The sequence below is a fragment of the Pipistrellus hanaki genome, assembly GCF_964339955.1.
Source record: "Pipistrellus hanaki genome assembly, chromosome: 11".
Lineage (NCBI taxonomy): Eukaryota > Metazoa > Chordata > Mammalia > Chiroptera > Vespertilionidae > Pipistrellus > Pipistrellus hanaki.
Window position 1 is genome coordinate 56,300,799 of NC_140513.1, and position 12,675 is coordinate 56,313,473.

The window sequence follows — 12,675 nt, forward strand, 5'->3', positions numbered from 1 at the left end:
CGTGCCTTGGTTGCAGGCACATCCCCAGAAGAGGGTGTGCAGGAGGCAGCTGCTCGATGTTTCTCTCTCATTAATGTTTCAAACTCTCTATCCCTCTCCCTTCCTCTCTGTAAAAAAAAAAAAATAAATAAATAAATAAAATAAATCAATACTTTTTTTTTTTTTTTTTTTAAAGAGGAACCCTCAGACACTGCTGGAGGGGATGTAATTGGTGCAGCCTTTATTCAAACAGTGCAGAGGTTTCTCAAAAACTTTAAAATAGATTTCTTTTTTGATCATCCATTCTTTGCCAGGTATTGTGAATGGCATCCTTTCCCCAAAACAGCCCAGTGGTTGTGGGTGATAGGATCCCCCAATGGCAGGTAGAGGAGCCAGGCATCAAACCCAAGTTTGAATGTCTCTCCAACTCTCCTTAGATCGCCCCTGCCCAGGGCCCTGGCAGAGTCAGAACGGGAAGTGAGTGAAATCTCCCAGCAGAGGAGCACAGCAGTGCTGCACAGAGCAACAGCCTCAGTGCTCCAACTGGCTCTTCTGAAGGTGCAGGCAGTGTTAGAGGATGAGGTAATTTTTTCATGGAATTCTCCTTATTAGTGATTTGGGTTTCAAGTTTACAAGGGTTTGCTTTTTAACTGCCATCAAGTCAAGAGAGGCCATAAAGAGAACAAGTTACGTATGAAACAGATTCAACAAAATAATAATAATGTGATTAAAACCTACCTGCAGAAACCTAGGGAGAAGGTGGTTTGATTCAATGCCAACATAAATGTGCAGCAACTCCAAGAGGGAGATGGATTGGCAAAGTTGCATCACAAGTCCAATAGCATAGAAAGTGTCAACCATTGAATCTGCGTCAGGGAAATTAAAAATACAGATATAGTCAAAATGAGAGCACAACATACATCTCTGCAGCACGTTTAAACAAAATTGAGATTCTTTACAAATAGACGATTACATAATTAAGACTATGCAACTGAAGAAAGTGCTTCATATTATATTTTAATGGCTTCTCTTCCACAAAGAAGTAAAACTTGAAAAAGAAGGCACCATGGCCGAAGCGATAGCATTTATTTCCCACATATGAGATTATAAAGCAACTCCCACATAAAGGTAACCAGCTACAGTAGACTACATCAAACGTAGACTGGTTGGAGGTGAGCTTATTAAAGAATCAGCTGTGCTCACAGCTTTTCCATTGACAAGAAAATGGGAAATGAGAAAAATAGGATTTCAGAGGAGCTTTATAGAAATGACATTAATGATGTCATGATACCAGATAACATCTATATGTATTCAGTATGTATGTCCTATACATACTTAATGTTCTCTGGATTTTTGTTATTGCGTCTATTTTGGTGACATTGGTTAAGAACATCAGTTTCAGGTGTACATCTTTCTAGTATGATGCCAGCATACCCTGTCGTGTGTCCACCACTGAAGTCTAATCTCCTCCCATCACCATGTGTTTGGTTCCCTTTACCCTCTTCATCCCGTCCCCAACCTTTTCCATCTTTGTTAGTTTGAAGCACCAGACCTCGGACCTCTGGTGGGGACCTTTGGAATCTGCATTGCAGAGGGCCCAAATGAAAAGCCCAATTTGGAGAGAGCTGAAAGGGGAGGGGAAATGTTCCTCTAAATAGGACAAATATGTTGGTTGAGATTTTAAAATGAAACCCTGCCATGTTAAGAAACTTCCACAGGAGATGCTGCGCTCTTGACTGCCTAGCCATCATAAATTATCACGGAGCACTAAGGGTTTCTCATCTCAGTAGCTCGATGAGTTGGACACAGTTCATGTCCTCCCCATTTCACAGGCGAGTTCTGAGGCCTGGACGGTCCTTCTCGTACCCGCCTGCTGCCTGCACTGGCCGTGATCTGGCCTCATCGATTCCACAGCTCCGCGGAGGAGGGAGGAAGCAGGTGGTGCTTGTCCGGGTGATTAGATTACTCTAAGCTGCTTGCTTGATTTATACAACGATTCAAGAATTATCCTGAACCCCTGCTTAGCCGTTTTCATTCTGCTTTCCATATGTTTGTGTTTCTTTAATAGGCAGCTTTTATAACTATAACGGTGGGATAAAAATTAAGTAATAAACAAATGGCTGATAATAAATAGGCAGCATAAGAAAAAGTTCATTGCTTGGGACTTGTGCTGTGAATGGCCTGTGAGATGCCCACAAAGCACAAGCCACAGCTGGCTTACAAAGCCTAGAAGTGATGGGTGTGTGTGTGTGTTTCTAAAAAGAAAAAGGAGTTTTCTCTGCTTAAAGTCCCCCAACACTCAGTTGAAATTAAGACAAGAATTTTTCTGCAGATTTGCAGTACCAAAAAATATAGCAATATAAAATAGTTTATGGTACCTCAAAGGTTAATTAAGTTCCTGATGATACAGCAGTTGGGACTGATGAGCACAGCGTGACTTTTCCCAGATATAGTCTACACCTTTGTTTTTTTTAGCTGAGATGAGCAGTTGCTCAAATTGTCAAGTCACCAAACAGTTGTAAACTGTGGTGGCACTTACCCATGTGGGGAGGAAAGCCAATGTTATTTTCATAGTCATTTTTTTTTATTGAAATGCTATTTTGAAATCTTTACTTTTTAGGAAACTGGAATAAGCTTATGATTTAAACCATTAAAGCCAACTCCCATATGACAAATGTGTGGTTTTCTTAGGGACACACTAATCCTTAAGGGGATCAAATAAAGATCTGAGGAATATAAAGCTTCTCTTTCATTTGTCCGTAGAGTTACCTTAAACCTGGGGAATAAAGACTAAGGAAAGAACATGGTTAATTTCTGATTTCTCCACACAAAATGTAATTCGTACTGAAATTTACATATTTTCTCAAAGCCCACCAAATCTGCTAAGGTTGGTGCAGAGCCAAAAAGGAAGAGAGAGATGGCACCATCCCAATGCCAGGACTAGATTTTCAGGGCAAACTGCCCACTCAGGGGGAAGCCAAATCCCTTTTCCTCATCTTACCCTCTTCTCCAACACGTTTTTGTTTTTTGCACTAAGCAAGGAGTATGTTTTCTGAAAACTGTGGTCACTAAGTTTAGAGGAGTAAAGGATTTTAGGTAAATCCATAGACCAAAACAAATGTAAGTGAGCTAGGCACAAACAAGGATTAAAAGGTAAAAGTCAAAAAGTGCCTTCGAGTTTTACCTTTTCCAAAGGAAAAGAATCTGGCTGTCATGTTTGTAAATATCCATGAGTGGCCACAGAACTGGATTAAGTAGTAGATGAAAAGATAGGCATTCTTCCTGTACCTAAAAATACAGAAAAATACCATTAAACACTTCCTTTATAACCGTCCTGTCTGCCGTAATACACATGACCCGGAACTCACCTACCGGCCAACCTGAGCAGACAAGAGGAAAATCACTCCCTATCTAATTTTATTTGGTTTACCCCTCTAAGGCACACCAGATTTCGAAAGGACCACTAACGAGTACCCCGAGTTGCTTAAAGCTAAAAGATGGTTCTATTTCAAAATCCACCTCATCTTTGATAAAGTGCTAACCTTGTTGCTCACCAAGGGGTAAAAGCAGGCATCACAGAGGCTGCCTTAGATGGTTGGGAGGCGGGGGAGCGTGGGGAAGGGGTGGATGGGGTTGGTCAATATGAGATGCACCTGCAGAGGTAACTGGTTTACAGTCACAAGAGGGGAGCGGCGATGGCGGCCTTCCCAAACGGTGGGTGACTCGGTAACTGGGCACGCCTGGCTTGGATGCACTGTGATCAGCTAGGGTCAGTATCTCTCCGCTGCCTCCTATGTTGCAAGAGCAGATGTTTCCTTCAGACACACACAGAGGCCGTTCTGTGGCTCGGCCAGAAAAGGGAAGTCCAGCTGCTGCTCTGCTGGAGAGAGGAGCCGGCGATGACTGCCGGATGGCCCCTGAGGGAGGCCAGGCCAGCGCGGTGTGGAGTGTCCCCCGGGGGTTCAGGAGGGGAGCGCGAGTGCCCTGTCCGCGGGGACAAGGCTTTCTCCTCGCTGGGGACGTGAAACCCCTGAAAAGTGAGGCAAGTGGGCTAGGAAGCAGACAGAGTAGCTTTAGGCTTTCCTGGGGCGCCCCGCTGCTGGAGGGGAGAGGAGGGCGCCTCCTTCACCCGCAGGGACCCTCCGGAGGCGCGGGGCTGGACTCGGGGGGTGCACGGGCGGCGGCTGCAGCAGGTGGGTCTGCTTTGCACCCGCAACGCGCTCGTGGAGGCAGGCCCCGGTGGGAGGGTGAGGCGGGGAAAGGAGGACCGGCAAAGAGTTAAAATGTGGAGGCGGCCGTCCGTCCCCCCATTTCCTGGTCTGTAAAATGGGGGGATCACAGAGCCTATTTCCAGGGCTGTCAGAGGCCGTGCTAGCTGATGCCCGTGCAGGTCTCCGGGCTGTGGGCGCAGGACGGCGTGGCTCAGCCGGTGCCCGCCCGGCCCTGGGAGCGGTCGGGGGGACCAGCCTTGGGAGCGGTGGGGGGGGACCCGCCCCGGAGGCCCCGCCCCCTGCACCCCTTCCCCCTGCACCCCCTCCCGCCCGCCCCGCCGAGCGCCCTACCTGGGCTGCAGCCAGGCGGGCAGCGCCATGGGCCCCGGGGGACCGCCGCCAGCCTCCGGCCGTCCGTCCGGGAGGAGCGCGGGGCGGGAGCGCGGGAGGGGCGGCCGCTGCGGAAGGGCGGGGCTTCTCCGCAATCAGCAATTTACAAAAGAAAGAAAAGAAAGAAAAACACCAAAGCCCGAGGTTGTGCAATGAGCTCGAGCTCCAACCAAGTTCCTCAAGTGGCGGCGGCGGCCAGCGCTGCACCGCGGGTGACCTCCCTCCTCCGGAGCCCGGACCTGCCCGGCCGCCCAGCTCACCCGCGGCCCCGCGCTCCCGCCGGTTCCCGCAGCCCCTGCAGGGCGTCCTCACCTCCGGGACTAGGATCCGGTGCAGCCTGGTGGGAAGGAAGGGCCCTCCCTCCCACTTGGCCTTTAAAAGCACGCGATCCCGCCATCCCAGAGCCTCCTGTGTGCGTGGGCCGCAGGTGAGCGCCTCGCATGGCCCTCACCTGCGAGGCCGTGCACCTGCGAGGCGGTTTGGCAGGAAGGCTGTGGCCCCATCTATCCGAACGCCTTCTTTTTCCCTCCGGTGAGGCATTCTGGCCTCTGACTTCCCCTGGGTCCTCACTGAAGCTTGCAAATCCTTTTACATATTCATACTCAAGTGTGTTCGCCTCATCCTTTGTAAGACCCAGACCATCTGCCAGGTACTATGCCCTCAAAGGGAAGCATCCCCAAATAAATAGAATCTATTTTATAGATAGATAGATAGATAGATAGATGAGAAAATAGTTAAGAAGGCACTTGCAAGAAAGTGAGCCAATATCACCCAGTTTGGAGAGTAGGAAGGTAATACCCCTCTTTTATTTTTTTAAATATATTTTATTGATTTTTTACAGAGAGGAAGGGAGAGAGATAGAGAGCTAGAAACGTCGATGGATGAGAGAGAAACATCGACCAGCTGCCTCTTGCACACCCCCTACCGAGGATATGCCCGCAACCAATGTACATGCCCTTGACCGCAATCAAACCCTGGACCTTTCAGTCTGCAGACTGACGCCCTACCACTGAGCCAAACCGGTTTCGGCAAGTAATACCCCTCTTTTACCTAAAGGGAAGTTGAGGCTTTGACAATTGTTAAGTCACTTGCCACAAGTCACATGACTGATAAGTGGCAATATTAGAATGTCAAGGTCGAGTTTGGTGGTTGTTCTCCCCATTAGGCTATAGGCCCCTTCCTCATAGTCCATTATGCCCTCTCACCTCATAGCCCTCCTCTCACCTGTGCATTTGTCTGCACCCACACTGCCCTCTGCAGGGGTTCCCCCTCCTCTGCATTTACCAGTTCCTCCCAAAGTCACTGCATCTGTTATCCCCGTCACTGCCTCTTCCCTCATCTTCATCCTCCCTTTCCACTGGCTTTCACCACAGTTTAGCAGCATACTCAAATCTCCCCAGCGCAAGAATTAAACATTTTGCCGAAACCGATTAGGCTCAGTGGATAGAGCATCGGCGTGTGGACTGAAAGGACCCAGGTTCGATTCCGCTCAAGGGCATGTACCTTGATTGCGGGCACATCCCCAGTAGGGGTTGTGCAAGAGGCAGCTGATCGATGTTTTCTAGCTCTCTATCCCTCTCCTTTCCTCTCTGTAAAAAATCAATAAAATATTTTTTAAAAGAATTAAACATTTTATTCTTTCTGCTTCTCTCTTGATATAATTTTCTCCTTTTTCTCATAACTCCCTGACTGCTCTCTCTCATGATCAGATGCTTCTTTCATTTCATTCTTTTTTTTTTTTTAATCCTCACCTGAGGATATTTTTCCATTGTGTGTTTGTTTTGTTTTGTTTTTAGAGAATTGGAGGGAGGAGGGGGAGAGAGAGAAACATGGGGAAGAAGAGAGACATATCCATTAGTTGCCTCCCCCAGGAGCCCTGATCCAGGAGCCTGCAACTGAAGTACGTGCCCTTGACTGAGAATCGAACCCCTGACCCTTTGGTCCAAGGGCTGACACTCCAACCATGGAGCCAAACAGGCCAGGGCTACTTCTTTCATTTCTCAACCATCTTCCTGTTTCATAACACCTCGCAGTTTCCTTCCCAGCACTCCCGAAACTGCTCTCTCAGGCAGCTGCCCTAATCCCTTCCGAGGCTCCATCCTCCTGTACTCCCCAGAGTGCACACGCCCCGTGCAGTCCTTGCCATTCAGGAGCATTTGATCTAAAGGGGAAACTGATAAGCAAGCGAATGCTGGTGGCTGACTGTCCTCAGGCTCACCTGTGCTCAGGCCAAGCATCGAGAAGAAAGTCCTGGTGGCCTGGAGTGGGGTGAAGGGAGAGGAAGGAAAGTCAGCCCGGAGGAAGTGACCCTTTATCACCGAACACAAACCCTGCAGCTACATCTTCAACCTCCTTCCTATACCCCTCAGCTCTGCATGTTCCACTTCTCTTGCCTCCTGTTCTCTCTCTCTCTCTCTCTCTCTCTCTCTCTCTCTCTCTCTCTCTCTCTCTGGCCCCCTTCCCCTGTTCTATAATATTTCCTCAAAGGTCTGACAGGGAATGAGACTTTGGGGCCTCCATCACTGAGTGAGCCAAATCCTGTAATAAATCTCTTTACCTATATCTATATCATTTACATCTATATCTACCTACATCTACATCTATACTTATATCTCCAGTGGGTTCTGTTTCTCTGGAGAACCCTTCCACCAACTTAATAGTTTCATGAGCTTGGCAAGTTAACTTCTCTGTGCCAATTTCCTGATCTCTAACGTGAATATTATCACATATGGTTATAAAGATTAGTGACCAGACAGGAAATGTTCAATCAATGTTTATTGCTATCACCGGAGGAGCAGCAGCATTATCATCACACTGTTGGGGGGGGGGGCGGTGTACAGGGGGCGAGGGGAACGGCTGGTTGCCACTGTAGCATACTCCTTTCTAGGGTTTTATCCTCTGGGATCGAAAGTATGTTGTAGAGACCTGTGGGTGAATATTGAAGGCAGTCAGGATATTTTTAAATCCTTCTTTGGGAGAGTATGCTTTGGAATCTGTCTAACCGAGGCCACTGTGAAAACCAATAGTTGATGAATAGTAACATTACTAGGAGTCAGGAATGGGCAGTGGGCAGGCTGATGTTTATGGAGAACCAATGATGCAGGTACTATACTAGCTGATGCCCTATTGTGTGTGAGCCAGGCCAGCATTTTTTGAAGGAGAAAGTGAATTGGGATGAGAACCATTAAAATGAGTGGAAAACAAATGATCGTATAATGTTAAAGATAATAATAGTTCTTCTATGTTTGCATAGCATTTTTATATGCATTATCATCTTACAGACTCAATGCGGAATAATTATGTGATCCTCATTCTATGGGTAAGGAGGGAATCTCAGAAAGATTGAAAGTACCAAAGATCACATAACTGAAAAAGGCAGTATTGTGGGGTGAAGGAGTTACAAGATTTGAGGGACTGTGCTCTAAACTGGAGATGACAAAGAGGTGTCTTCCTCAGTCAAGGGATGTTAGTCGTCTGGAGGGAAGAGGATGCTAGGCCTCACCCAGGTCAGGGGGCCAGAGCACTGTCGTTAGCCAGCAATGACTGCCGCGAGGGCGGAGGGGCGTGCCATCCCCGTGTACACATTGTGAAACCCTAGGTCCTTTGCTTGAGCATGATGAAGCAGCTTTTAAGTCTGGTGCATGAAGGGAGATTACTGGTAAACAAGATAGGTGACCCCAAGCTATAAAGAAGGCAGGGAGAATTACATAGTGCTTTCTATAAGTACTGTTTTATAACCTACTGTTGTAAAGTAGATTTTTGAAGCAAAAATACCACTCCTTCTGTTTTCTTTCTTTCCTTCTTTCTTTGTTTCTTTCCTCCTTCCTTCCTTCTCTTCCTCCCTCTTTCCTCCCCTCACTCCCTCCCTCATTCCCTTCCCTCGTTTTCTTCCTTACTTTTTAGGCCTGGACAGATGGAATAATCTGTAAGATTATTAGGGATAGTGATTTCCTACTGAACTTCTGTGGCCTTGGGGAGGAAGTCTTATAACTCCTAAGCATCTCTTGGTGGAGGAGGAGCCTGCGAGTGTGGGATGGCAGCATCTTTCAGAGGGATTGTGAGAGACCACACACGTACATAGGAAACTTCACCTCAAATACAAAATGACATGACGATCCTAAACTGAGCAGTCCTAACTGCAGGGCCAGTCAGCACCTGCCTCGCCATGAATGAAAAAGGGAACCACCGTCTCTCTGTACGTTAACTGCCCTCCTCGAGCACGGTATGTGGGCTTGCCTTTGCTTAGCCAGCAGTGGAAACCTACTTCCCCTCTCTGTTGCCTTGAAAATGACAACCATATGTTGTCCCATTCTTTCCTCTCAGTTTTATTTTCCAGGTCTTAACTCATGGTTGCCCTCTGGGTTTTTTTAAGGGTAAGGGAGTGTTTTCAATTGAAACAAGAGTTCCTGCCAAAATGAAAGAACATGAAAAACATGACTCTTCATCACATACTTGGTAAATCCCCTGCTCTCCATTTGAAATTCAGAAGTTGGGAGTTGGATTACAAGAGCACTTTCAAGTGCTGTTTGACAGAGAAGGAAAAACACCCCCTGTTTTTCTTTTCTTTTTTTAAAAAAATATATTTTATTGATTTTCTACAGAGAGGAAGAGAAAGGAATAGAGAGCTAGAAACATCGATGAGAGAGAACCATCGATCAGCTGCCTCCTGCACACCCCCCGCTTGGGATGTGCCCACAACCAAGGTACATGCCCTTGACCGGAATCGAACCTGGGACCCTTCAGTCCGCAGGCTGAGCCAAACCGGTTTTGGCAACACCCCCTGTTTTTCTAAAATAGTTCCTCACATCTTTCTAAAAGGATCCTTCTAAAATTAAGTTCAATTATAAACTGATGAACCATAAGATAGATATAGAGACAGTATATCAACAAGTAGACTGTCAAATTACAGCGGGGAGGGGAGGAAGATCTGGGGGAGATAATAGATCAACCGAAGGACTTGTATACATGCATATAAGTGCAACCAATGGACACAAAACTCTGGGGAGGGAGGGGATGTGTGGGGGGGAGGGAGGGGGTAAAAAAAAATCAATAAAATATATTAAAAAAAATAATAATAATAAAAAATAAAAATAAAAATAAATAAAAAAACAAAAAAATAAAATTAAGTTCAGGTATGTGTGCTTATTCTCATTGGACAGGAAGAGAAGAAAGTCAGCTTAGATCCCCCCATTTTCTGACTCTCCTCTTTGCTCCTGGCAAAATCATGCAGCAGATCGAGTTAGTACACCTGCTCAGTTCCTGACTCCTTCCTTCATTTTGGTTGTGATCCCTCTGCTAGCTTTCAGGTGCCTTCACAGATTCTCCCTAGGGCTTGTAAGGCTGGTTTCAAGCAGAAGCCAAAGGCATGCACATTGAGGTACACACACTTAAAATATTTGCTTGCTGTGGGCATTTAAACCAGTCCACAAATCCTGAAGCAAACGATGACATTGTCTCACCAAAATGAAGAGCATAATATAACTTAACTTTTGTCATTCTTTTGTGATATTTTTGGAATATATATATATATATATATATATATTTAATTTTACTTTACAAATCAATTTTTTATTCAAAGATATTTGTTGAGCATATATTATGTGCCAGGTTGGCACTGTGCTAGGTATTGGGTATATTTATAACAAATCTATTCTGTTTCACCTGCTTGAAGTACAAAATCAGCACACATTTTTCTCTATCTCTTTGCAGTTTGTATAACTGTATCACATGCACAGAATATAAAAAAGATTCAAACAGAATGGAATTAAATGAAAAAATATTCTCTCACTGTATCATCCCCACTTCTGAACTACAAAGGCCACCTTCTTTTTATTCATTTTCTTTTACAATTTATTATTAGCTCTGCAATTCTGAATAATGTACTTCAATCTTATTGATTTAGATTATAACTTCTTACATCATGTCATAAAATACTAAGATAGTTTGTAGTTATACTTTTTAAAACATTTTTCCCATTTTCCAACCTTCTTTTGCCATCCTAACAGAGGCAGTATGTCCAACTAAGACAACCACATCCCAGATCTATTGGGGAGATAAAGAATTCTGGGGAAGCTTCTCCTCTCCTGTGTCAGGTTACACCTATTTCTGCTTATTCTTTTGTTGTTGTTTTAAAATATATTTTTATTGATTTAGAAGAGAGAAAGGATGAGAATCATTGATCGGCTGCCTCCTGCACACCCCCTACTGGGGATTGAGCCTGCAACTTGGGCATGTGTCCTTGATAAGAATCAAACCCGGAACCCTTCAGTCCAAAGGCCGATGCTCTATCCACTGAGCCAAACCAGTTAGGGCTCTGCTTCTTCTTGCTGAAATGTGCAGGCAATGCCTGCAGGTGCAACAGCCATGAGGTGACAAATGTATCAGTGACAACAAAAACAATGGAGCAGAAATAGTGCACCTGAGTCCCAGGTACTATTATTAAAAATTCATCCTGCCCTGACTGTCTATCTCTGGATCTATTATAGGTGGGGATGATAAGGCCTTTTCTGTTTAAGCTACTGTTAATAAGGATTTGCTTACATGTTATTGAAAACATTGTTAACAGAAAAAATTATATTATCTTCATTCTTCATTGGTGACTTTGTAAGCATAATATAACACATGTGTGAGAATAAATATGAGTATGAATTACATACTTAAATAGTATGTCTTATTTCATTCATGTTAGAGAATATCTCATGACTAAACACCTGTTTACTATTATTTTCAAAGACATATGGGGAAGAGGACAAAAGGAGGTTGTCTGCCATCTTGAACCAGGAACCTCACATTTCTTTCTGATATATAAGTATATTGGATCAAGCTTCATATGCCCTAGCATGGTCTTCCCTTCCCCCTAGGGCACTCACCTCTGCTGGAAAAGTCCCAAGGGTTGTTGCTGAAATCCTTGCCTGTTGTTGAGGACACGTGAATTGTTGAGTGGGAATAATGAAGGCCAGGGAGAGAAGGCAATGCTCAGATCTGTCATCTGCTTTTTGCCAAGTCTAATTTTTGGAATTAAAATGCTATATTGAGCCCTAACTAGTTTGCCTCAGTGGATAGAGCATCAGCCTGTGGATTGAAAGGTCCCAGGTTCGATTCCGATCAAGGGAATTACTTTGGTTGCGGGCACATCTCCAGTGGGGGTGGTGCAGGACGCAGCTGATTGATGTTTCTCTCTCATTGATGTTTCTAACTCTCTATCCTTCTCCCTTCCTCTCTGTAAAAAATCAATAAAATATACTTTAAAAATATTTTTTAAAATAAAATGCTATATTGAGGAATATATGATACACACAGAAGGCATTAGATTAGTTGTCTTAATCAAGAGGGAAATAATAGAACTAGCTGAGGATTATTGTTGTTGTTTTGTTTGTTTTGTTTTATTTTATTTTTTTGAGCTCATGCAAACCTTATTACTGCATGGTCAAACCTGGAGAAAAGTCGATGAAAATATATTTCCTCCTATTTTTGGTTGGATAATGGTGGGCAAGGTTACCAATGGGGCATGTTCTACTGGAGGCGAACTGTTTCACACACAACCAGGTAGGTGAGCACTTAGTATCACAGGCTTACTCTCACAAGGTACAGTCAGACAATGGGTCCGCAGGGGCAGTCTCCTCCAAGTTGACCAATGACAGCAGTTCATGAAGGCCAACAAAGCAGAATTGTAAATTGTTCTCCCACTCCTTCCCTCCACTACTGTTTTCTATTTGAATTATCACCATTTATCACTTCCAACGAGTCAAAAGAAAAACAATCAGGAAAGTTCTTTGTGTGTGTGTGTGTGTGTGTGTGTGTGTGTGTGTGTTTATATTCAGGAAAGTTCTTACACTTGATGGTTGAAAACGTATTACTGATGAGTGAGAGGATGTCTCCTTGCATAGTATCATAGCTAGGCAGTCTGCCATCCTTACTCAGAAACTTTGGCCCCCACTGAGTGTCCCCAGTGACTCAGTTTGTGGGTTGCCTGTGTTTCTTCATTCTCAAGTGAGGATCAAAGAGGAAAGCTAGATTTAAAAAGGGAGTGAAAGGGGGGGTAGTGGGAGAAGGCTCACAAGGGACTAGAAACAGTCCCTTATGACAAGACATCTGA

General features: G+C 44.9%; 1 protein-coding gene across 2 annotated transcripts in view; it reads right to left on the bottom strand.

Annotated features, from left to right (window-relative positions):
- Positions 1-4,661, bottom strand: part of HACD4 (3-hydroxyacyl-CoA dehydratase 4) — a 41,040-nt gene extending 36,379 nt beyond the window's left edge. Inside the window, exons 1-3 of one of the 2 annotated variants that reach the window (XM_084898179.1) lie at positions 4,542-4,661; positions 3,164-3,267; positions 718-845 (exon numbers count right to left, since the gene is read on the bottom strand). In XM_084898179.1, coding sequence (XP_084754305.1) covers positions 718-845; positions 3,164-3,267; positions 4,542-4,570 — 261 coding nt within the window. In that variant the 5' untranslated portion in view covers positions 4,571-4,661. The remainder of the gene's footprint in view (positions 1-717; positions 846-3,163; positions 3,268-4,541) is intronic. The other variant, XM_084898180.1, reaches the window with a different exon arrangement.
- Between the last annotated feature and the right edge of the window lie 8,014 nt (positions 4,662-12,675).